Source organism: Cupressus sempervirens, chromosome 9, assembly GCF_028749045.1.
Source record: "Cupressus sempervirens isolate cs-2001-9-10 chromosome 9, ASM2874904v1, whole genome shotgun sequence".
NCBI lineage: Eukaryota > Viridiplantae > Streptophyta > Pinopsida > Cupressales > Cupressaceae > Cupressus > Cupressus sempervirens.
The window spans coordinates 138,089,717-138,117,140 of NC_143126.1; the positions used below are offsets into that span (position 1 = coordinate 138,089,717).

The 27,424-nt window shown below is 36.4% G+C and overlaps 2 protein-coding genes across 2 annotated transcripts in view; both read right to left on the reverse strand.

Annotated features, from left to right (window-relative positions):
• Positions 1 to 212: 212 nt before the first annotated feature.
• EMB2411 (DNA replication helicase) overlaps positions 213 to 27,424 on the reverse strand; it is a 171,751-nt gene continuing 144,539 nt past the window's right edge. The window contains exons 27-34 of the mRNA XM_089799309.1: positions 2,220 to 2,297; positions 2,040 to 2,132; positions 1,800 to 1,937; positions 1,457 to 1,496; positions 1,295 to 1,368; positions 1,012 to 1,158; positions 777 to 896; positions 213 to 697 (exon numbers count right to left, since the gene is read on the reverse strand). Of these exons, the coding sequence (XP_089655435.1) occupies positions 542 to 697; positions 777 to 896; positions 1,012 to 1,158; positions 1,295 to 1,368; positions 1,457 to 1,496; positions 1,800 to 1,937; positions 2,040 to 2,132; positions 2,220 to 2,297 (846 nt within the window). The 3' untranslated portion in view covers positions 213 to 541. The remainder of the gene's footprint in view (positions 698 to 776; positions 897 to 1,011; positions 1,159 to 1,294; positions 1,369 to 1,456; positions 1,497 to 1,799; positions 1,938 to 2,039; positions 2,133 to 2,219; positions 2,298 to 27,424) is intronic.
• LOC149537901 (uncharacterized) lies at positions 17,160 to 18,301 on the reverse strand. The gene is made up of 2 exons (XM_089799310.1): positions 17,675 to 18,301; positions 17,160 to 17,535 (listed from the first exon to the last, which is right to left on the reverse strand). Exons 1-2 carry the CDS (start codon positions 18,295 to 18,297, stop codon positions 17,295 to 17,297), a joined length of 864 nt encoding a protein of 287 aa, XP_089655436.1. The 5' UTR covers positions 18,298 to 18,301; the 3' UTR covers positions 17,160 to 17,294.

Below are 27,424 nucleotides of genomic sequence, written 5' to 3' on the forward strand. Positions count from 1 at the left end.
GAGTCGGACATAATTGCATATGTTTTAAATGACTAACAATGACGTAGAGTTCAATTGGATTAGTATAAGTTACACAATCTAGACTATAGAAGCACTTTCCTTACATGCCCAAAGGTGTTTGAATTAAGAAATACAACACATTGAACCTAGGAGTGTCGACCTCAATAGGTAAAATATCTCGTCAAGTTGTACAATCATCATACTTCTATAGATGAAGCCAAGCACTACTTTTTTTATTTAGCTTTTTGCATTGAATTGATTTGAACGCAGCACCATCTAGGTGCTTACAATGTGGCTATGCCATTACACAAAATGTCCATGGCAAAGAGAGAACACTCTGCGGTGGTATAAACCAAGGGCCGAACCATGAGGAATTTCCAAAAAAAATTATATAATTAAAATTTATATTTAAAATTCTGAAAAGAAAGTGACACCTGGACCAACAATACGTACAAAAAACCCTTGGTGAAATCCATTTGAATTCACAAATGGTGTATAAAATTAGATTACAAACTCGTCAAATTGTTCTTCGAGATCAATCCTAAGACTTTGTTCCACATTTTTTTAACCATGGAGATAACAGTGTTTCCTGCGGTAGATGCAAAAGACCATTATCTTGCTCCACTTGCTCAATTAGCAGTCTCAATAATGGTGTTCCTGATAGGGTTTTCTGTGATCCAATCATTATTAACTTTTTCTGCAGCAAACATAACATAATCAGTATTTGCCATACTTCGCAATAAACCAAATATTTTGTGGTTACCAAGAAGCTCTACCTTTGCACGAGTTATTGCCACATTGATTCGATGCCAATCAGCCAACAATGACAAGCCAGAGCTTTTGGTATGGTTGTTTGATCTTACAAATGAAACCAATATACAGTCCTTGTCCCTTCCCTGGTGGATTACCAATACCCAGACATAAATAACAAATGTCATGAAAATCAGCTCTGCTCAAGTTGATCATGGTATAATATAATTATGGTATTAGATGATAAGGTTATCACAAAACCTGATATTTATCAATAGTGTGCACTTCTAATGAGGGCAATTGTGCTTCAGCTGCAAATCTTCGAATAAGGTTCACTTGTGAATTGTAGGGACTAATTACACCAACATCGTTCACACAAACACCTCCTTTCACAAGTGCTTCAACAATCTAATAAACATACAACATTCAAACCTGAAAGTCAGCCATGCAATGTTGCTGAAAGCTTTCATCAAACAGGAACAATGACTACTTAAGAAATAATATGATGCTACAATGGCTGCAATTTTCAGCTAGAGAAATGTACCTTCAAAAGAAAAGATGCCTCTGTTGGATTATTTATAGCATTGTGCACTTTTGCTTCTGGAGCTGGTAATAAATCTGCTCAAAATTTGAAAGAAAACTTGTATTCCTATCATATTTCTAATCCATTATAAAAAGGATTACCAATTGAACAAAACAAATATACCTGTATTGAGAAACAATACCGATCTATTTGGATCCAAAACCTACAAACAAAAATATTAATCATTTATTGTATAGTAGGGAAAAAAATCACTTTCAGCTGTGATAGAAAAGGAAAAGCCATTTTTTATGGATTAAATATATAGCACAAAAGTTAGAACTTGCTATTGTTAATCAGTAAAACAATGGGCCTACAGCATCTTTACTTTCCAGCTTTTTGTCATAATAGCACACAGCATCCTGATGAGCTATAAAACAGGATGCAATAACGAGGATTGTACACATAGCCTTCTCTGTGTGTACAGGAAAATTAAACAATTATAGAATTTGTTAAAAAAGAACCTTACCTCTCGTAGCCATAAACTTAGTTTAGGTACTCCTTTAATCTCAAGCCGCGCGTCTGCCACTGCAGACGACCCACAACGTAATCTGTTCCCATATATTAATACATTAGACAGCGTCATCACACCAGCACACATTCGATACTGCCACATAAAAGCAACAATCAGAATTATGCATGGTATGCAACAGGCCATTTTAAATCCATTAAAAGACCATAGTAAAGATTACACAACAGGGCATAAAACCTGGCATTGCAAAGCAGACACAGCTTGTGGGTGAGCTTCAGAAAGCCTGCGAAATAAACTGATACCCATACCATTCTCTCTTGCTTCCGCACTCTAATGGGAGAGTGAACAATTAGATAATAAATCAATGCTTTAGGGATTCTCAGTTCCGACTTAAAAAAACATACATTTCTAACTTACCCGAACCAATGGAGGAAGCTGGTAATGATCACCTACGAGGACAAAGGTACGTGCATACATTATAGGCCCCAAGCATACCTGCAGGCAGAAATCATGTTAGAAACCCACATTAGGATCATCTTGTGCAAATTTGCTTCCACTTCCACCCAAGTTTTAAATTCAAATCTCAGTTTCCCTTGAATCAACTGCACAAATGTATGGAAATTAGCAAATATGCTATTTTTTGGACAGTGTTATTTATAAGTAGGAGATATCAAAAGCCAATATCATTTACTTTAGTACTCATGCACAAAAAAGGATTAAATAGACATATTTTCTGGTACGAAATTCTGTAATGTCACTAATAGAATTAATACTATTTTATGTTGGGCCAATCACTTTATTTTGGAATTGGAAAATGTAATACTTAAAAAATTATTTTCAACATTTCTATAAAAAGAGGCCTTTGATATGACTTAGATGTATTTTTTGATACCTGGAAAAATGAAAAATGAATAAGAAATAAACAAAATAGAGGACCCAAAGTAAGGTGCTTATAACAAAAGTCATGATTTTACTTCAAATCATCCATTATATATTATCACTATTTCCTAATTCAAATTCCAAATTTGCACTCAACAATGGAAAAGCTTGGCTAATACTTTTTGGAGAACAAAAGGCTCTCAAAACCTCTCTGAATTTAAGAACAAAACCTCATCTCCAAGAGGGCAGTTCTACAAAAGGATCACAATTGTATTTCGGTTACAGAATTGATTAAGATTTGCAAGCAAATTTCATATCAAAATTATTGAGAGTTTGAATTTCTTTGGCAAATTATATTCACATACCGTTGTCAATTATTATTCTGAAGATTCTTTATTCGTGTAAATTTTAATTTGTTGAATATAATAATATTGTCTTTTGTAATTACAATCAGATATACTTATTTGTAAACTTCTAGTATTTTTCAAATCATGGGTTGCTTTAGTTATTATGGTATACCATGTATTCTGGTACTGATCAATAATAGTTCATAATTACTAATATATTGAGTGTTGGGATTTGCAAAAGTATTAGTTGACTTTTTGGTCAAGCCCCAACAAGAACCTAAAACCTTCATTTCCAAGTCCCAGTTCCTCTCCCTTCTTCATCCCTCCCAAGCTTCTTCTACTGTTGTATTTGGCGGGATCTTGGAAACGATATCCCTATTCCCTTCTGACTCCCAGCCTTGTTTCATTCGTCTGCTGCTCCATTGTTCCCTATTCAATCTTAGGTTCCAAGTCACGAAACTTGGACCCTAAAACCTCAAAGGTTTCGATTCCAAGCCCTCACCCACTTCAATAATTCTTCCTAGATGTCACATCCTAGGTGAAGCTAGGGAACTAGAACCTCAAAGGTTCCAATTCCAAGTCCTCGCCACTCATATTTACTCCTTAGGATTCAAGACCCAAGTAAGAGATGGAACTTGGAACCCTCTGATACCAATTCCAAGTCCCCACCTGATCCCACTTCCAATTGAAAAATTTTCTCCCATGCCTTAGGTCCCAATTGACACCAAGAATCAAAAGTTGCAATTTTTGGAAATTAGCTTGGGTGGAAAAGTCAAGTGCCTAGCATTATTCCACAACTAATGTCATGAATGTCGGAAATCTTGTAACTACCAAAAATTAACAATCAATCAATCATTCCATCTATGATGCCCATTTTGGGCTGGATTCATTCTTCGCCACAAATCCACAATTGTTATGATACCACAAGGGATTCATACCTAACATTTGTTGAAGTTCAGAATCCCTTTGAGGAGGTAGGTTTTGTTGGTGGGGAATAGAGGCTACACAGGGTGCAAAGTTTGTCTAGGGCTTCAATCACACAATGTCTAGCTACAAAAAGGTGATAAAGTGGTGGAAAACTTGCAGAATAACACACTACGTGCATCATGGGGAGAATGTCTCCACATTTTTTGCATCTCTCTAGTGAAATCTTCACCGATGTAAGGGTTATCACATTTGCTGACATGATTGCATTAAGCATTTAAAAATGCAATAACAATTTTCCGCATACATGTATTGTAATAATTGTTCAATTCATATGAATTAATACAACCTATTTATAGATAACCAAGTATACTTTGTGGATAACTTAGGTATCCTCTATGTATGATAATTGTAATTTGATGGCATGTGTGTAAAAGATCAACCCTGCTATGTTTCAATTAATTATTGCAAAAGATCACACTATCATCCCTTGCTCCAAGGAAAAAAATTGTCCTGGAAACCTATTTTCCTATCCCCATCCCAAAAGCCCAGGTAGCATATATGTGAAAGGTATGCATATAATACACAAGGGGTAAGAAGACTTACTGGTGAATTTAGATCAGATTTGGAAGTCATAGTATTTTATATTTTTTGAAATAGAATGTTGTTGAAACTTGTTTGGCACTTATTAATTCATGTACCTCCCAAGTCATATTGGGTCCAACATATATTAATATATATAAATGAGTGGAGACGTGTCTACGAACAGGCTTGTCTTTCCACCAATCACAAACTAATGTTTATTAGTATTAATAACATGATTATTAATTATTTCAATTTCAATCATGTATATAAGTATATTTTTAAATATTATATAAATATATATATATATATATATGATTGTTATCTTAATATTTATTAATCATGTATTATGATAACCAATAATCATAGCAGAATACAGAAGAAGGATAGAGATCAAATGTTCAAGGCCAATAGACCTCTAATGCATTTGATTTCAATAGGACTCAATCTTAGCTAAGGAGAATGATTACTATCCTCGTGTAAACACAATAGATGCATATCTTGTGCGGGAGCGATATCACCTCAATGTGATATCAGGAGTTATGGCATGTCCACAGATATCAAGTCTAATAATATCCACCATAAAGATGTTCACTCATGGTGAAATCAAGAGTAATGGCATGTCCACAAATATCAAGTCATGTGATATTCACCATACTCACAATATCCTTTCTAGTACATGCACTAGCATCAAGTCACATGATGCCTACCAAAAGAATTTCTGCTCATGGCATATCCACCGATATCATGTTACATAATATCCAACATGAAATATCTCAGCAATATAACTTGCCATGGTTACTTACCACTCAATTAATATCATTTAAGAGATGAACTATCACAACATGTCCACAGATATCAAATCACATGATATCCATCATGATAGTAAGGTTAAACTATTGTAAAGTCATCACCTTAAAACAATAACCATAATAACAAGTGTGCAACATTGAAAGATCGACACCTCTCAATGGTATTCACAATGGCCCATTAATCATTGAACCAATGAAGTCATAGAGTCAAACTCATGACATCCACCATGAAACATATCAAAGGGTGGATCCACCATGGCTCATCCCAGAGGGTGGAAACAATGGGTTTCACCTCAAACTTCTCGCTCAAAGGGAAAATATATATAAGGATACAGATAACAGATCACTGATGCTGAAATTCCATTTCAGCTTAGGCTTCAAGTCCACCATGCCAAGCTTATCCCAAATGTACACAACCTTCTCTCTAGGAAGAGGCTTGGTGAGAATATCGGTCATTTGTTCTTTAGTGATAATGTACCTGAACTGAATACTAGAGAAACCATCTCGTCATGGTCTACTCCCTCTAAATCAATATCGTCAAATGTTAACTAATGTAGATCCTTTAGCTACTCTCTGTCATAGAGGCATGTTGCCTTCATATGCTTGAATCGTGGAAAATATATTGCTCCAAGAGACTAGTCATAAAGTGCGTTAGTTTAAAGATCACAACATTGTTTGCAAGAGAAACTTCCCATACACGAATGTACTTGTCTGATTTCATAGTAACATGAGTGAATGTAACAAACTGTTAATGCACCCCCACGCTTGGCAACACCAAAGATTCATGATAATGTGGTTCCCTTCTAAAGCTCCAAATACATGCGTCAACATCCTAACCTCATTGTTAAAGTTTGCCTCTGATAAATTGCCAAACTCCCTCTGAATCAGATATCAACCGTTTGACCAAAAATGCAAAATGATTGAATAGGGACACATTCAACCAAGCTGCAGGAATAGACAAATCTATTGGAGATTAAGCCACAACCATGGAAACAATCACCAATGCGTTGAGGCAGAAAGGTTAGGTGTTAGTGATAATATAGTCATAACCTCGAGAGTAATGTAGCAATCATCACAATGGTCTCAACACATTCTCTAATTTAAGAAGGTCAACAATCTGAGCCTCATATGCACGACAACCAACATTGCAACCAGTGCAACAACCACCATGAAGTTGGATTTTGTTGATACATCTACCCATTCATTCTACTCCGCAAACTTTGCCAATGTAGCCTCAACATTGTATAGATCTCTTAAGTCAGCCTCAACATTCTTTAGGCTAATCAAGTGGTGGTGTTCATCAACTAGTGTGAAAGCCATCAGTGCCATAACAGCCAAGGCCTCTTCTTCAGCTACCCATTCATTAACTATTTTTTCCACACCTTCATACTTTGCGATGAGATGGGAAGTATTTGTCCTAGTTTCTTCACTGCTTCTTCTAGCCGATTCATTATTTCCTCCTTGGACAACAGATGTTTCAGCAATTGTATGATTTTGGTCTGCACCTGCATCCTATACTTGACGAGCTAAATCTTTACTTCTCAGATCACTATTAAAAATTTCTGCATCCAGGCAGTTGCCCCTAACATTAGAATTCTGTGCATCAGAAACTGCTAGTGTTTGATTGGCCCTCTGTCTTACAGTTTCCTTTGAGACTACAAAGACTTTCACCCATAGTTGCACCACTCTTCATTCAGTCATCTGATGTAAAACAGTTCAGTGGGAGCTGCATTTCCACCAAAGTCACAAGTCCCTGGCAGCATACCGTTCTTAAGGAAATAGTTATTCAAAGCATAGGATGCATGAGACTGCACATTATCGTTGTTTTTCTTTAATAAGTGACATGGAAAGTAATATTACTAATCCGTTTATTTGCTTGAAATGGTTTTTTTTTACTTGTCAGCGTATTTATCAATTTAACAAATCTCTTTGATTAAATCAATTTTATCTGTCTTTTACGGTCTTTATTTCATAGTTATACACTTCCGATTCTAACATCACCACCATTGTGTTCACATATGTATGATATTGTCATCCTCTTTAAATCTGTTGTGTTTAATCTGGATGCCATCGTCTCCCATAGCTGACTTTGGCTTTCATTGAGCTGTCTTCCTCAATACAAATCTCAACCTTTGAATATATAACACAAGATTTTGACTTACCACTGTCTTTAAATGAATCATTCTTCGACCCATAGTATTTAGCAAGCATACAATATCATTACTTGCCGGCTGCCACTGCCTTGTTTGTTGAGTGCATCCACTGTTTTCTTGTTCTTACAATCTTCATCAAAAACATTGATGACTATTGGCTGTAATGACTTGGCAGGTATATCTAACCAAGGGCGATGTTTATTTGTTAAAAAAAGCTTTGGACGACATGGCTATGGTCAACTCCTTCAAACAGATCAGCTCCTTTGTGGCTTTCATACTTCATGACATTCATTGCTACATCTGCTGTTCAATTTAGACCCACACGTACTTCAGCACACAAAAGCACCACCATGCTGAAGAGCTATGGCAAGAACAGGACATGTCTAATCACTCAACACTAGTAACTTTAAGTATAACCCCAAATTTTCAAACAAGCTTCCATTTATTATTCCTTCACACACTAAGCTTTGACGAAGTGAAAGCAGGAGAATCCCCAAAGGAGATTTGGAGTTTGTTCCTGATGGTATGGATTCACTAGTTGCTATTGTGGATGAGGCTTTACCTGTGGAGCATTATGTTCATTTTGTTCTTGGGAGTGAGCATGTATGGTGTTTGACAGATGAATGCAGATGTGGATGATTTGCATGTTGATTTTCTTGTCCCTATTGGAGTGGAAGCCTTTGGTGAAGACGAAGACAATTGTTGATCATTCTTTGGACATCAAAGTGTCGGACACACTTTTCTATTTACCTAGGGAGTCTGATGCAAGAGCATCTTGGGTTTTCTCAATGGCTACTTTGGAGTTCATGGGAGGAGGCTCGGTAACTGCTTTGGAGGGTGCTTGGATTGGTACTCGGTTGAAGAAGAGGTGCTTGGTGGTAGGTGCTTGGTGGTGGTTACTCAGTCATCTCTTGGCAATTATTGGTTTAGAACTTGGTGGATGAATGGACTCAGCAATCCTAGAGGTGCTCGGTTGTCGAAGGAGCTCGGCATAGCTTGGGGCACTCGGTCGTCGAAGGCGCTCGGCGATGCTTGCGGGAACTCAACACACACTGGGAGCTCGGTGAAGCTTGGTTACAATGTTGCTTGGTCTTTGAAGGAGTTTGGTTGCTGGAGGAACTCGGTCTGTGAAGGTGTTGCTCGACATATATTGAAGAGCTCGGTTTACTGCATGGTTTGGTTGTTGTGTTGATCGAGTGGCTCGGTTAATGAAGGGCCTCGTTTATGCTTGGTGGAGTTGTTGATGCTCAAAGGTTGTTCCTAACACTCGGTTTCTGTTTTGCCCGAGTTGTCTATGTTCAATCTCTAGTGTGAGCCGACCTTGGAATTTAATTTGGGTTGTAGGTATTTAATGTGTTGCAGCCGACTTGTGGCTTTCATGGGCATTTAATGTAAGGTTTTTTTTTTAATTTGTATGGGCTAGGCTGACCTGTCGCTTTGTCGGGTATAAGTAGGGGTGCCTTGTGGAGTCTTGAGGAGTTTCATCCAGCTTGGAAAAGAGGATGGGGCTGAATAGAGAATTTTGAGATGGGCTAGTAGCTGAGGCTTGGGAAACAAGTAGATTGCTTGGTGGGCTTGCGAGCACAAGTTTAGATCTTCATTGAAAGTTTCTACTAGTGTGGATCTGGACTAGCTAGTGTTGGGATGGGATCTTGAGGGATCTTGTAGAACTGTTTTTGTAATTGTTGTTGTATTTGGCCAAAACTGAAGGCCTTATAGCTGGGCACATTGCATGAAATCAGTTATTTTATGAATAAAGAGTTGTGTTTGGTATCAGATCTTGTATCTTGTATTGTATTTCCACTGTGTGGTTATTTGTTGGGGGCCTAGGACATCTCCTTTGGGGATTCTCCAGCCTTGCACTGCATCAAGCTCCGAAGTGTCCTTGTTTCCATCCACATCTCTTCATGCATACAATTTCACACAGCAAATATAAGAACCCTCCAAGGGCCACGATACTATTCTACCTGCATGTATATGAACTGTCCAATATTTCCAAGGCTTGAACACTTAGTTTTCAGCAGATATAAAGAAGACAGTCATTAAACTATAGCCACAATTCTTGTAATGTCTCGTTGTTCCATTGAACAGTGACCATCAAAATTATAATTTTCTCCTTCCAAGAATCTCAGAACTCTCACCTTTTATACATATATTCAGTGAATACCAAGCAATATATCAAACCTTCCTTGTATTTCTTCTTTCTTCAAATTTGTTTCTCCCAACTCCATTATTTTTAATATGCACACAATCTATTTGCTGATCTCTGTGATTTCCAAATAGAATAAAATTCCCACGAAGTCCATGGCAGTTGGATGAATAAGATTTTGATCTACAGGCAAAATGTCAATATCAGAACTGTTGAAGTATTTCATAATATATCCACACAAATAAGCTTATCTTCAAATATTAAATCTTCCACTAATTGTAATGTCCGTTCACCAATGTGTTTGAAGAAATACATTTGCTGCATAAATATTATAAACTTCAAAATCCACCCTTTGTCCACAGGAAGAAATATATTTGCTGCCATTTGTAAATTCGCTAATAAATCCTTTCAATATTTATATATCCCATTTGATACTTTTGTCTGAAAATGTTCCAGAAGGTCCGCTGGAGCACTGTCACTATCTAAGTCAAACATCCCAATGTTCTAGACAACATGAGGCCATTCCAGGTTTCCCAAACATGTGAACACAGCGAGTTGTAAACCAGTGAGCTGAATATTGATTCCATCAAGCGGAAGGTGATGAATGGTTTGAAGAATTAATCACCACTATTATTTAATTGTTCTCAGACTATATTTATTCTCAAGGCTCTTTGAAATACAAATGTAATCTTTTGAGTTGCAGTATTCCTTCACTATTGAAATGTCACAGGCTTGTAAGGAACTTGCTCTGATACCAAGTGAATTTAGATCAAATTTGGAAGTTATAGTATTTTGTATTTGTTTTATATAGAATGTTGCTGAAACTTGTTTCGCACTAATTAATTTTTGTACCTCCCAAGTCATATTGGTTCCAGCATATATATAAATGAGTGGAGACATGTCTTTCCACCAATCACAAACTAATGTTACTTAGTATTAACAACATGATTAATAGCTATTTCAATTTCAATCATGTATAGATGTATATTTAATAATATACATGTACAATATATATACACACACACACACACATGATTGTTATCTTATTATTTATTAATCATGTGCTATGATAACCAATAATCATAGCAGAATACAGAAGAAGGATAGAGATCAAATGCTCAAGGCCAATAGGCCTCTTATGCATTTGATTTCATCGATAGAAATAATCTGATCGAAGCCACAATTCATTAACACTTTAGACACAAAGTTGTTAAAGGCACATACATATAGAAATGCAATGTTGAACTATTGATTTTATTTTTGACCTACCTAAGAAAAGGCCTTTATAGTAACCGAGATTAGTGTTAAGTGCACAGCTATATTGAAGCGGCGGGCGGGGGGGGGTGGGAATTAATCGGTATAACAATCACTTTTCCAAACTTAAACTTTATTTAATTGTAAGTATAACCACTATTCAAAAGCAAAGAGCATAATAACACAAGTTCTGCAGCAATATGTCTTCTTTATATAAATAATAATTTATTTACATTTAGGGACATCAACCCCACATTTGAGTGATCAGCGCCAACACACTAGATGCACCAACCCCTCATTCAAATAACAGTCACAAGAGTTAAAACTCCCTTGTCAATCTACTATAACCCTGATCACCAATCTGCTACAAAGAGATTACAATCACTTTTATATCTCCTTTTTGAATCAATTCTAGAACTGATCACAAATCTCTACTGTTATAGACCTTCTATATAGTTCCTCTATGACCTGATTACAAATCTTTTACATAAAATTACAATCGCTTCTTTAACTACTCCTTCCTCAAATCTGAACTGATGTTTTAAATCTTCCTCTTCTCAGTCTGGTGTACGTACCTGATTAGTCTTTTCTTTTGTCTACACTCAACACACACTTTTCATTCAACTCTTTATGATAATTTTATATCATATCCTTTCAAGAAGGGTGCAAACTTTCAAGTATTTATCTTTGTGAAAGGAGGTGTCTTCAAAACAATCTTTATTTGTAAACAAATCACTGTCTTAATAAATAACACCTTTGACCATTTGCTGACTTAGCACATTTTAATATTGTTTTATACATTATCACTGTCCTGTATCACTTCAGAATGCACCTCTTGTTAATGAATATTAATGACGTCCCATCAATTAGCTACTCGGTTTACACTCAACGAACACATTTATTATTTAGTATCATGCTATTTCTATTGTGGCTGTCATCGCAGGTTACTATCTTATCATGCAGTTTCTTTTCATTTCTGTTTGATCTCTATTGTACACTTATTGAAATCAGCCATCCATTATATAATATATCTAAAACTCACCATTGTGATTGATTCCATTGTAGGTTTCTTACTTCTCTGTAGTTGTAATTTAAGACATTGCTTCAACACAAGAAGCCCAATGATGCGTGCATTTCACAACATCAGTATGAACATGCTCTAGTAAACTATATATGCTGTCTGAGTTACTTAGTATATGCAGTTGACCAGTTCTTGTCATCACTGCCTTCAAGTTACATAGCTGATTTCTGTTTTCCTTCAGTCTGTTATGATCCCTTCTTAATGAAGCCATCTGATACAATAGATTACCACCTTCTGATTTGCAGGCATGTGTGACATCAATGACAACTTCCAAAAAATAGATGTTACTTAAAGTAGATTTGTTCCACATGCTGGAAGGATTACAGCTCTGACACCACGTGTAATGTTCCCCTTTGTGAATGTCCTAGTTTTTGCCCTAAACTACAAATTCCAAGTAGAACAAGAATATGAATAGAATTTGTAACATCGTGTACCTGATCTTTGCATGTTTCTGGATTCACTTGTGTTGCTGTTTTTTGCATCAACATTTTGAATCACACTACGTTATCACGGAGTGTGATCTGAAATGTTGATGCAAAAAACAGCAACACAAGTGAATCTAGGAACATGCAAAGGTCATCTATGGATTGTGGAAATTTACTGTCTTCCATAGAGACCCTTCATGGGAGGGAATTATGGTTTAAATGCAAATAGATGGAGACATTAAGAATTCTGATGATGGATCATAGAGTGTGATCCAAAACGTTGATGCAAAAAACGGCAACACAATTGAATCCAGAAACATGCAAAGATCATCTATAATTCAGGAAATTTACTCTCTCATCATGTATATAATTTTTTATTAAAGGAAAACAGGTTTTGAAGAGCCCCCGAGACCCAACAACATGTTAGGAAATCACTGAAACATAATCCAAAAAATAGATCTCCTTTATTAGAGACATTAAAACCATAGACCTATCCTACTAGGGCTCTAAATATTAATTAAATTATAAGATTATTTAATTTATTGATGGAATTCAACAATAGGAGAGCTAGGATAACGCTGAACGGGCATATTAGGGTGCCTTAAGTATTCCTCTACACTTTGTCCAAGAGCGGATATCATCTCTCTTGACCATCATGTGGCCCTTTACCATTCATTTGAGGGGGTGTGCCTAATGAGGAATCCCATAGGCATTCCCCTCTTCCAGTGTAACCCATATCCTCCTCCTCATGATTAGAGTTTCTTGACTTCATGGTCAACCATGGTAAGGGTTTGGGGAGACTGCAATATGTTGTCCAGAATATCCTTTCCCTCTATGCCCAAGGGCTGGGCACTCCTTGCACCCCCTTGGTCTCATGGGACCATCTAACACCACCATGAGGCGGTGTGCTTAGAATAGGACCACATAACTGTTTGCCCTCCCTGAATTCCCCCTGTTATCCCTAACATGATTGATTACATCAAGCATATTAAGAATTACACATTATTGCCTACATTGAACATATAAAGGATTGCATAATAATACCATATCCTTAGATTGCATATAGTACTAATCATTCATACAAAATTGCTGATATAATGGTTTTTGGATGATTAATATAAGACTGATTGAGCTGATGGAAGAATTGATTGCTGGTTTGTTTGCTTGATACCCAATTGATGTTTGATGGCTGATTGAATGATTTCTTTTGATTTCATGATTTTAAATATAGTGAATGATGATTTAATAAATGGGAATTCATAGAGAGATGAGTGATGATTGAGTGTTGATTTTATGTATTGGTGTGTGATAATAAGTCTGTTGAATGCTTGGAATGATTTTTGCTTTATACTTAGTTCATGAAAGGGTCACCATGCTTTATAAGAATTGAGTCACCACTTTTCATTGTTTCCTTTGAGGATTATATATCATTCCCCCAAATTGGTCTCGCTTGGATCCTCCTCAAATGAAACCTTCTCCCCTTTATATCTTCCAATTTGAGGAAGTCACACCTCTTCATCATGTCTTCCATTTGCAAGAGTCGTGACCTTTTACACTTACCACCCTATGAAAGAGTCACAAACTTTCATAATTACAACCTTTTGAGAGTCCTTCATCACTGGTACCCTTCGGGGGAGTCGCAACTTTTCAAAATTACAACCTTTTGAAAGAGTTGCAACTTTTGCCTTTCAAGGAGTCACTTCCTTATTTTCTTCTCTATTAATTCCTTCTCGATTTACACCTTCCCTTTTCTCTCCCTTCCCCCTTTCAAATGAATTTCTCTTCTACCTTTTATACCTCATGTTTTGAGGGAGCCGCAACTTTTCATCTAATGCTTTTTTAACCATTCATTACACTTCAATCGATTCTTAGCTACGTTGTGTTCAATTATATTCTTTTATGTCAATAATGTAAATTTTATTTTTTATTCTTATATATTGTAGTTTTATTATTATTGTCTCTTATTAAATCCTATTTTAAAAATCGGACATTCTAATGAATGAAGGAGTCAATGATCAATTGATTATATGAATCAGCATGAACAAAGAATCATATGTTTTACACAAAAAGGAAACATGTAGGGATTTATCATCACTTTATCAAAGATTTGGTGTAAGATAGGCAAATGGAATAACAATTTTGTCCAACAAGTGAGTGAATTATTGATATCTTCACCACAGCTCTTCCTACAAAGAAGAATTCGCAAAATTGAGAAGATAATTATGACTCATCTCATTAATCATCAAGGAGCGAGGAATGATCAGTTGGTTGTATGAACAATCGTGAATGGAGTATACTATTGGTAGTCATGTATGCAAATTTTTTACATAGTTAGTTATTTGTAATCATCAAAGAAACGTGAATCGGAATTGGATCGGAATCGGCAAGGCCGAATCGAATCGTGAATCGGCAATGAATCGGCAATGAATCGGCGATGAATCGGCAAATTTGAAAAAACCCTTTAAATTTAAAGATTTTAACAATTTAAAACTTATTTCATGCACCCTATATTGAATATAACTTAAGCACACTATAACATCATCAAATATAAGTTAAAACTTAACATACATAAACATGGAACATAAAATCCATCACATACGTAACTATGTTATGTAAAATGTAAATTGTAGGCTAGCTGAAGTAAATAGAAATCAAATGATCATAATGATTTAAATCATAGAATGTATGTAAGATGATCCATAAGACATCAAATCATAAATTTATGTAAGAATCTAAGATGAAGATCCATGAAAGTTTGAAACATATGTCTATCAATGATTCAGTATCAATATCTGTAAACAAAATATAAAAACAAGGCTCCAGCTCAAACCTCAGGCTCATAGTCATCATCATCCTCAACATCATCCTCAAGCTCGGCTACAGCCTCAGCCTCAGCCTCTGAGTATCCAGTCTGCCTAGTAGCAAGGCGTCTAATGTAGGTCCTAGAGGACTGTCGAGCCATATCTCCCACATATAAGATGGGCTCACGAATGTCGCTAGGGCCTGTGTCTGTGCGTGCACGTGTGCGTCTACCAATGCCTGAAGAACATGCTCTAGCTGCCTCAGCCTCTATATCCACCTGGTCAATCCACGCATGGTCTTCCTCAGTGAAGACTGGATCTACAACCTCTGTGAGCCACTCTGATTCTGGATCAATCTCTTCCAGAATGATCGGAGAGGAGTCAGTGCCCAAAATCTGTCTGATCCTAAGACGGAGGTTGTAATGAACGAAAACAAGATCATTCAACCTCTGCACTGTCAACCTGTTTCTCCTCTTCGAGTGGATGTGCTCGAACATGGACCAACTGCGCTCACATCCAGAAGCGCTGCTTGGCTGACTCAGAATACGAATGGCAATTTTTTGAAGTTTTGGGGTTGTGGCCCCAAACATTTGCCACCATCTATCTGAAATAAGGGAAAATAAAAATAATTAGTCTCATTTACAAATTACAAATTACAAGTTAACTCTAAAATTACATAATCAACTTTAAGTTTAGAATCTAGATTCATGAACATTGAATATATTATTTAATTTTTACCTGGCTGTATTGTTTCCCGAGCATCTATGGCTACCCTACTAGAGAAAAGTGGCCCTTCTTTATTATTGAACTTATCAAGCTCAATAATTGCAGCACTGCTATCCTCATCAGTACTCAACCTCTGGATCACTGTATATAAGCCGGTGAGAACCTCCTCATCCGCCTTGAAGTCAGGACGAAAACGAAATGCCGAATTCAAAAAGTAAGCTGCTACATGGATGGGTCTGTGGAGCTGATTCTGCCATCTCCTATCAATGATGTCCCAAATAGGGGCATACTTCTCCTGCACTCCTGCATACTGAGCTCTAATGGCCTCCTTGGCCCTATCCATGCCCTCATATATGTAGCCCATAGAGGGCTTCTCCCCATCAGCAGTTCGTAGGAGAGATACAAGAGGCTCAGTGGCCTACATATAAAGTAAAACAAAAATTTGAGTCAAAACTTAAACATAGAATAATTCAATAATATAACTTAAGGTAAAACTAAATCATTAAACAATTAGCATAGTAAACTGTAAAATATTAAATGTTAAATTGCAATAAAATTACCTTAAGGATTTCTCTAGCAGGTTTCCAAAAACCATCATCATCAAATATGCAATCCACCACATCTATCCCTGCAGTGGTCGTAGCATAGGAAGATGAAATCCACTCCCGCCCAACAAACATGCTCCTCAAATCATCCCTTGATGTCAACAAGGACTGCAAGGTGATGAAATTCGAGGCAAACCTCGTGATCCCTGGACGAGCTAACTCTTTGTCTCCTGTGTACTTCCTCATTGTGCTAAGGACAAATGAATGATTATAAATAAACTTGCATATGTTTTTTGCCCTTTCCACACATGACTTGACCCACTCAAGTTTGCCAATTTCCTCCAACATGAGGTCAAGGCAGTGTGCTGCACAAGGGGACCAAAATATGGTGGGGTGTCTCTCCATCAAAAGTTTGCCTACAACAATTTTAAGATAATTAGAAATTCAAATTTCAAACATGTTAGAACTTAGGAAACTTAGAAATTCTAAGTTAGAATTAGAAAAAGTTCAAAATTCAAATAAATTTATTTCAAAACTTAAAAAGTTAAAAGTTTACCTGCAGCAACATAACTTGCTGCATTATCCGTCACCACTTGCACCACATGTTGTTCCCCCACCTCTGCTATAACTTCCTCAATAACTCACATAAGTATGTGGCGTTTTTTACATGAGCAGAAGCATCAATGGATTTGAGGAACATGGTATATCCTACAAGTAACAAAACAACGAATTATAATTACTATTAGCAATCAACAATCAAAATTTGAAATAGTCAATCACGATTCAAAATTATGTATGTAGGAAAGTAGAATGATCAATCACTTCCACAGGATACAAGAAAATTGAGGAGTGTTCTTCCCCTCCTATCTGTCCAACCATCAATCATGATGGTGCAACCCTTTTCGATCCACTCCTTTCGGTTGTCCTCAAGCTCATGCCTCATATCCTCAACCATTTCCTCCAGGAGGTATCCACTCAACTCAACCTCAGTTGGGGCTTTAAACCCCGGACCACAAATGGTAACTGCATCTATCATGTTCTGCCAATAAGGAGTCCTGTCACAAATAGATAATGATATTGATTAGAAATTTAGATGTCAAAAACTAAAATCATAAAACAAGTAGATATAATTAAAGTTTTACTTTTACTTTTAACTTTAACTTTGAAGATAACAAAGAAAAAAGAATCAATTACCTGGCTGCAATAAATGGAATGTTGCAAAAGTACCAGAATTTGCAAATCTCTTTTCTGGCAACATCATGAATCTCCTTGTTCAAACCCATGCCCTCAAGTGTGGGTTGGGAGCCAGGAGTAGTGCGGGGCACAAAGTAACTATCCATTCTGCTTTTCCGCACTCTAGGCCGCAATAGGTTGGTGTTGGACTCTGTCTCAGTATGAGACCGACTACCACTAACACTCACATGAGCACTAGCACTAGGATGAAAAGGAGGCCTAGAAGAACCCTCTCCAACACAACCTACAGATGCGGAAGCTGATGCAGATGCACTTGCAGATGTAGATGCGGTTGCGGATGTGGGAGCACGGGAGCCAATACCTCTTAACCCTTCAAGTTGCATTTTCTTAGTCAACTTGTCTTGTTCAATTTTTTCTAATGCCACTAAACAAGAGCGTTTTGCCTCAGCGGTTTGTTGAGTGAAAACTGTGACATCATGGCCAGGTATGCCAGCAATGTGGTATTTCAATCTATAGATACCTCCCGAATTTATTTTTTCTTTGCAAAATATACATTTTGTTTGATATTTGGTTCTCCCAGGAAACTCTTCATTATATTTCCAGCATTCATCTTTTTTACCCATTGTGGAAATTGGAAATTGGAAAATGAAAGCAAAGGGCTGCTGCAATAAAAAAATTCATGTAAAAAATCAAAGTTTGCAACTAATAAACAAAAACTACAAAACAACAAACCCTAGTTTGCAATTTAGTAAAAATAAAAAACATTCAAGATTTGCAAATGAACACAAAAAATTTAACAAAAAATGCATACTACACTAACATGCAAAAAAAAAACCAACACTTACCTTTTGCAAATGAGTTGAGGAGTGTTGATATTGACTCCTTAATGCTCCCAATGCAATTTATGACCTCCCCAAATGGACTTCTGATCTCTTTGGTGCTCTTCCTTCTTGCCGGTTGGAAACCTATGGATTCTCTTTTCTCTTCTTCTCTCTCACTCTTCCTCTCTTCTACTCATACTAAGCAAATAGAAGGCTCTTTAGGGTTATAACAAAGAGGAAAGTCAACTTAGAAAGCAAATAAAACATGTGTTTTTTTTAAAAAATTGAACTTTCTATCCTTGCTGTCGCGGCCGATTTCTGGAGATTCACGATGGCGATTTTGGCGATTTTTGCCATGAATCGCCGATTTTGGCGATTCACAAGAAAAAATCGCCACCAGCGATTTCCGATTCCAAAAAAATCGGGAGCCATGATTCTTATCACGATTTCGGCGATTTCAGCGATTTCATGGCGATTTTTGGAACTATGTGTGAGACACTTAGAATAGTTTACAATTATGTACTTGCAATTTATTTTCACCAAATTGCAAGTAACTTGCAATCTATAAAGTTATTATATGTTAATCAAACTGTAGGCTAAGTATATTTGGACATTGCAAGCTAAGTACATTTGGACTTGTAATTTGAATAAGTATTAGTTTGTTATAGAAAAAGTCAAAATTAGAATGTGTCTCACTTTGGGGCTGAGCTTCTAAGTGTTTGTATCTTGTATGATTTGGTTCTATGTAATAGTATGAAAAGTTGGCCAGGTTCAGGGGTATTGCCAGTAAAACACACAATGAACAAAGCATTGTAAACTATGTCCTATGTTCTCAGGATTTTACTCCTAGACTGTTGGACTTCAATATTGGGACTTGTCCTTTTGAGCTAATATCTGATCACATACCGCTTTTCGTGAAATTTGGAATCCACAACTATTATAATCAGAAAACAGATGGCAGTCCCTTGCATAAGAAAAGACATTCTATCATCATGAGTCCAAATGATCACAAGGTATTTGTGGCTTCTTTAGATTATCATCTTCAACTAGCAAGAGATGACTCTCCACATTACAAGGTATAGGAAAATAAGGACTACATCTGCAGCAGCATGCTTGTTCCATTAATGCACAAAGATTTAAAAGCATGCAAAAGGTCTTGGCCTAAGAAAAGAGTTAACAGCACTTTTCCATCTAACGCATGGTATGATGAAGAGAGCAAGGAAGCAAAAAGAACAGTCAAAGAGAAGGAATCAGAAAAGGAGAGCAAAATTATATATGAGAAGTTGATAAATCGAGAAAAGAAAGCTATGTCATTTCAAGGAGAGAAGAGCTAATTTCCTTGGGTAAACACAATCCTAAGAGGTTCTGGAGAGAACTTCAACAAATGAGAAAACAACCAGAAAATAGTATTACGGATAACCGATGCCTTGATTATCCACAAGACACAAGTAGTCCTTCTATAATTAACACCTCCACTGAACTCTTTTCTGTGGAGGTTATTAAGCAAGGTATAAAGAGTCTAGCAAGTAATAGAGCAACAGATATTGGTGGGTTGCAAGCTATATTCTTGAAGTGGGGAAGGAAATTACTTGTCCTCACATCCAAAAAAAATCTATAATGTCAACCAAAGTGGTTTTCTGACAGAATGGACTACTAGCATTGTTATACCTCTGCACAAGAGTAATGATCTTAATAACCCGTCTAACTACTAATTGATTATGGTCAATCTATTTCTTGGTAAGATTATCTGGGGGCATGATAGAGCGCAGAATTAGTATTTAGGCAGAAAAGGAAGAAAATAGAGCCAAAGGGCTGGCTGGTTTTAGACTAAAGCACTCCACCATCGATAATTGCATCACCCTTAGACACCTTATTGAGAAGGTTTACGATCATTAAGGCAAAGAGGCCTTTTGTTGTTTTGTCTATTTCGAAAAAGCATTTGACATGGTTCCTACAAACAAGCTTTGGAGAAGAATGGAGGAACTCAGGGTTCTGAATGAGCTTATAGCAGCAGTACATAGACTTTATGAGCAGGTTAGAGAAAGAATCAGGACAAAAAACAGCATGTCAGAAGGATTTGGCAGTTATTGGGGAAAAACAGGATTGTCCTCTCTGGCCCACTCTATTTGGCTTGTATATTGATAATCTTGAAGAGTGGCTACAGAAAACTATGGGGAAGAGCATCAGACTTGCTAGATAGATAGTGAAGCTGCTTCTTTATGCAGACAATCACATTTTAGTTGCACAAACAGACAAGGATCTAAGTGAACACTTGAGGGCTCTAGAGAGTTTTTGTTAGGAAGTTGGACTGCAAGTGAACACCAGCAAGACTAAGATCATGATTTTTTTCTTTAAAGGGAAGAAGCAGCAACTAAATTTCCTCTTTGATGGAAATGTGCTTGAGATTATTGAGGAATATAAATACTTGGGAATTGTCTTTCACAATAGACTCAATTGGGAGACATGTAGAGCTAAATGGATGCAAGGGGAATGAAGAGCAAGCTTACTTCAAAACAGTTGTGGATGAACAAAACTATGGGATTGGAAAACTAGGAAGACTCTTTTTGGCCAGTTGGTCACTCCAATTGTGCTATATGGCTATGCATTTTGGGGGAGTGCTTTTCTAACAACAAGTGGAAACTGTGATATCCCAGTACAATAAGATTTATATAATCAAATGAATAATTGATTAAATTATAAAAATATGACACAATAGTAATGTAATATTATAATATATAATTTATCTAATAATAAATTAATAATCCAAATATATAATTTCAAGAGTACATAGTTATACATTGATGAATGAATATAATAAATAATAAATAAATCATTAAAATAAATATAAATAATAAAATATATTAAATCCAAATATATATTAGACATAATAATCTACATAATATATTAGCAATTTATTACTCAATGTAAGGCAAGAGCCTACAACACAATGGTAACTTGTGAGCCTCTCATTTGGGAGGTCTCTGGTTCGAATTCGCTTAACACATTACAAAATAATTAATTCTTCAGTTGTTTACCGATCCTTAAAAAAAAGTTATCACTGAATATATATAATAAAATATATATACATAGTAAAATATGTTATTCAAAATATATAGAATAATAAAATTATTACTCAATATATATAGTAAATTATATATACATAGTAAAATATGTTATTCAGAATATAGAAAATAATAATAATCTATAATTATTAGATAAAATATATTATGGTAGATATAAATAAACAAAATAAGGTAACAATATATTATTAATGTAATATAAAATATTATTATTGTATAATATTATTAATAAAATAATATTCCAAGGATATGTTGGGCAGATTGGATTCCATTTTAGAGTGGTCAGTTCCGAGTATCAGTTCGGATTTCACAGAATGCTTCGAGGATGAAGATGAAGGCAGACAATTTGGGCATATTCCCTTTCTGAGGTGGAAGGCGTAGGCTGATAAGCCCTCTCCGTTCAAAGCAGCGAAAGAAGCGTGGGAGAGGATGTGGGAGGACCTGAGAAAGTTTGATGGTGAGATTAAGCTCTCGGGGGAGGATTGGACTACCTTCCCTTGCCGCAAGCGAAGCCCACAAGAACGGCGAGCTTAATCGGAAGGCAATGACAGTAACTTTCCCACAGTTAGGATACTGGTTTTGGAATAGCGCAGCGGATGGATGTGGAAGCGGGCAGCAGTTGTGATGTTTTTTGGGATAGCAGATTTTTTTGTAGGAGGTGTTTAGCATAGTATGGAAATGCTTCTTTTTGAAAGTACGACAGTGGGAAGCATCTATTAGGGGAGGGTAATGGTTAAAGTATTTTATAATGCATATATCATGATAGAATGTAAAAGGGGATGGTAGCAGTTTTTAGTTTACAGTTGCAGGGGGGTATGGAGTTACTTTTTGATATTACTCAAATTTTACACGTAATCCTTTCTAATATTAATAAAATATCTATTACTGATCAAAAAATATATATATTTCAAAAGACGTGACTTCTGGAAAGCAAAGACATAAGACGAGAACAAAAGAAGGAGAATTAGATATGAAACATGTGCACAGAAAATTTAATAATGAAATGTAAGGTAAATTAAATAATGTCCCAATAGGGGACATTATAATTATTGGGACATTATAATTGGTGTTAGAGCTGCGTATCTTGCTTGCCTAAAGAGTTAAAAATTTCATAAATAAAATATTTACAGAAGATACAATTTTGATACATTTCTCTATGGTCAATTATTGTTGGCTCTAATGTTCTAATGTCCTAAATCAAACATACCCATTCCGAGCAGATAATATCTTTCAAAATGATATTTTCCCATGTACAATGTTCTGGAGAATAATTTATATTTTGGCTGCCTATCTATGTTTGACATTGGTAAGATAGGTTTAGTGTGATAATTTTTTAATTTGGGCGGTTCATAAACTTGATATATACTTTACATTTTTGCAGAAGGGACATCAAATTCACTACAAAGTGCATTGAATATAGCACCTAAGTCAGCAACTCCAATGACTTCATAAGGATCTAACAATAAATTGAACAAAGTGACAGTAAAACAATTTGGACTGCGGCAAAAATGATAGACATACTCAAAGGATAAATAAAAAGGAACGATTATTTTTACCAATGGCTGAGAAATAGAGAGGCAAGACCCTTTATTATATCTGCAGCTGCCTACAGAGAGATAAGGGAAAAGGCAACATAAGGGCGAAGTGATGTATGACAGCGGTATCACAAAGAGACTGATCGAGGGATAACACGTGAATGAAATAATATGAAGAATGAAATACAAAAAGGCAACAAAAAGTCTCAAAACAGAGGGCTACACGTGAAGTGCTTCAACCCAATTGTGTAGTTAAGCCCGTGGCCCACCCTAAATACAAATCATATATATATACATACGATAATGACATCAAAAAACACCAAGTAATAAGTGGCGACCTGAAAACTTAGCTCTCGTTGGTATTAACAACACTTATAAGGGAACAATATCAGACTATAAAGACCAAGGCGACTATAGTCCACCGCAGCAAAAGAAACACATACGCTACAATCAATAAGGAGACATCAGGTTTCAATATACAGAGGAAATAAATCAGTTCGTTGTCATCCAAAAATTCCTAGTCAGCGATAAGAAGTCGCACATTAGCCAAGAAGACTAGAGCCAACTATATGGCAAAGAAGACTAGAGCCAACGTATAAGGGAAATAGAGAACCCAACGAAGGTAATACCTCTCACCGATCATTTAAGGTTTAGCCTTTAATTATAAACTCCCACTAACTGTTAAAAACTATCTATTAGCCACATCTAATAACTATATTGGTTGGTCACAATTTACATCCAACTCTCACGCTTCCAATTATGAAAACTAAGTTTCATCGACTTACTCAATGTTCGCTAAAGACCAAGCTTCTTTATAACTATTTTCAGTCATCTATAAAAAGTTTTTTAATTTTTCTCGAGAAGTCTTTAAGTCAAATGATATGATATGATATGATAGATTTTAATAACGTCCACGAGACTAAAGTAGTCTATGGGACCCATGCAATCGCCCTCCCGAGTCAGGAGCCAAACTAGTTAGTTGCAAAGTTTTGGTTAACTTGTCTCTTCTTCTCTGAATTTCGATAATCAACTCCGCTGTTCTCTTCACTTGATCTTCCTCAAATAAATAGTTGAAGTCCTTGTTCTGCAGAATTTTTGTATAATCAGATCTGATGTCGTTGTAAGCCAAGCATTCCATGACAAAGTGTTGCTCTGTCTCCACTGTTCCCATATTGCAGAATAAACATGTTTTGTCTGCCCACTCTTCCTTTGGAACTTGCCATCTACCAGTTTCACATCGCAGCTGATGTGAACTAGTTCTAATTTGTGCCATCAACATTTTTGCTTTCCAGTTAATAGGTGCCCTTATATAGGCCTTTTCATCATGACTAGAAGTGGGATTAAATTCTTTAATGTAATAAGATTTTTTCCTCCCTATGTGTCTTGTCCACAAAATATTGCGAAATTTTTCATTGACAAACTTTTTTATTTCTTTAATGTTATCCGGGCAAGCTTGGATGTTGATATCCCATTTTTGCATCCATTTGTCATTTTGTTTCATCCATGTGCTTTTCCGCCTCACAAGTTTTTCCTCTATTACCAACTTGGGCCAACGATGTGTTTCTAGACCTTGGGTTTTCTTTAAATAGCTTAGTATTCGGATCAATGCGACGGCTTCTAATGGAAAGGAACCCACCTCCGCCAAAAGAATTTCATACGGAACTGTGGTCTTGACTTTAAGATTGCATGTGATAAAGCGTTTTTGAATTCTTTCTACTTGCCACCATTTCTGTTTGGACATACTACCGCCCCACACTTCACATCCGTATAGAATAACCAGAGTGACCAGCAAACCAAACAGAGTTTTCATGGTCGTCCAATCCCATAATTCTGCGTTCCTGCACTTGTTTTGTAAAGAGTATAACGCCTTCCAGCCCCCTTGGATCCTTTTCGATCTACAAGTATCCCAGTTGAGATTGTTATGAAAATCGATGCCCAAGTATTTGTACTCTTCCACAATCTCAAGGGGGCTAATTTCAAACAGAAACTTGTCTTGTATGCCCCTATTCTTCTTTAGTGAGAAGATCATAATTTTGGTTTTGCTAGTGTTAGCTTGCATTCCTACATCATGGCAAAAAAATTCTAGTGCTTTCAAGTGCTCTTTCAAACCTTTAGCTGTTCTAGCAAGAATTATGAGATCATCTGCATATAAGAGCAATCTTATCATGAAGTGGGCCAGCTGCACCCCCTCACCATTGGTCTTGTTTATCCACTCTTCTAACTTGTCAATATAAAGCCCGAATACTGTTGGAGAAAGCGGACACCCTTGCTTAACCCCGATGTTGCTGTCAAAATCTTCTGATATCCCTTCTGTCGTTCTGATTTTAGCTTTGACCTGCTCATATAATCTGTAAACCGCTGACCTAAGTTCTTTAGGGACATCCAGCTCTACCATTCTATCCCATAGTTTATTACGTGGCACTGTGTCGAAAGCTTTTTTAAAGTCCACGAAACAACAAAAAGCCTCGTTCCCCGGAGTGTCCCAAACTTTCTCTATCAAATGCCTGAGAGTGATGTCGTGATCTATAGTAGAGTGTTTCGGTCTAAAGCCTGCTTGCCCTTTTGCACGTTTGCCTTCTGTTTCAGCCCAGTTGCTGATTTTTTGTTCTACCAAACTACCAAATAACTTGCCAAATAGTGGATTGATCATGATGGTTCGGTAATTAGAAGGATTGTTTATATCTCCACTTTTGTGGAGTGGGATCACCACACTTGTAATCCATTTTATAGGGAAACCTTCTCTATTGAGACTGTTGAAAATCTTAGTGATGTGTGGTGTGAGGATTTCAGCACCCCATTTTAAGTATTCCGCTTGTAGCCCATCTATATCTTGCGCTTTACCAACAGCTAACCTCCTGATGCCTTGAATAATATCATTTTCACTGAATAACTCCCCTGTAGTCTCTGTTTCCATGGTACTATGCTCTCTTAGATCACATTCGTAGAGAGTCTTGGCATATTTCAGCCATTTGGTTCCTGTTATGTTATTCACTATCTGAGTTTTTCTCTGCTGAAGCTCTTTCCAAAATTTTTTGGGGTTGTTTTTACCAAGATTAATCAACTCTATTCTTCTCTTGTTCACATACTCTTCTTTCTTCTTTTTAACCAGTTGATTATACTCTTTTCTACTTTCTTTGTTCATGTTCTTTTTCCAATTCCTTTTTGCCATTTTGCACTCCTCATCAAACCAAGGATTGGCCGGAAAAGTGTTCTTGGCTTCTTTTGTGGCCCTAGATCTTTTACACTCCGCCAATGCTTTAATGATAGTAAGAACAAGATTATTCTTGTCCATGAAATGTTGTTTTTCAGACTCTAGATGGTTTCCCGGAACCCTAGACAGCCGCAAAAGAGAGATGTTCATATGGATGGGAATATGTGAACGAACGTAAAGAGAGATAACGGAAGATAAGCGGTGAAGATAATAATGCGGGAAGAGATATAAAAGGGACCGATCCAAAAAAACAACAAAAAAGATAGGATACTCATCAAAGATCGTCGAGCATCAAGGGAATCCAAGGGACCAAAAATAAGTGTGGGAAATGTTAAAAGATCAAGTTCATAGAGAAGAAAATGTGCTAATATGCAGCAAGCAATACATTTATAACAAAGAATTTACCATAAAATTAACTGCAAGAATTATGATAAAAGTCGTAAGAATATCATAACTAGTTTTTAGAGCTTGTAGAAAATAAATCAATTGATGATCAAACTTGGTACTATCCCTTGTCAAAGAGGAGTTGATCCAATACATAATCATAAAAAGGTTTATGGAATGAATATTGTGTTAAAGAAATATTCATCAAATATTGTGGACTTAAAATCAAGATAAGTTCATCTTCTAATTTATTTTTAGAATTTTAAGATGAATTTTATGAACTTGTTTATTTTTAAAATCATATTATTTAAAAGCATTTGTATTCTTATTTTATGATTAAATTATTGTTTCAGGATCAAATTAAAGGGAGATCCCAAGTAGATCCAATAAAAAAATTGGAAAGAAAGGTTATAAGTTGCAACCTCAAGGAACAATATAGAGAAAGTTAATTGAGGTCTCAGAAGGGGATATTACTCAAAATCATTTTGTGTTTAAATTCATGATGGATAGGGAGTGTGCACAAGGGAAGGAGTAAATCGCTCACATTTGGGGCAAAAAAATCCCAATATGGGAACCCCACGTAGATCGTGTCCAAACTCGAGCAGTAGTAAATCTGCCATCCACTACAAAACTAAGCGCATACTAAGTGGGTAGGGAGTGTGCTCAAGGGGTGGAGTAAATCGCTCATGTTGGGGCAAGAGAATATCAACATGGGAACT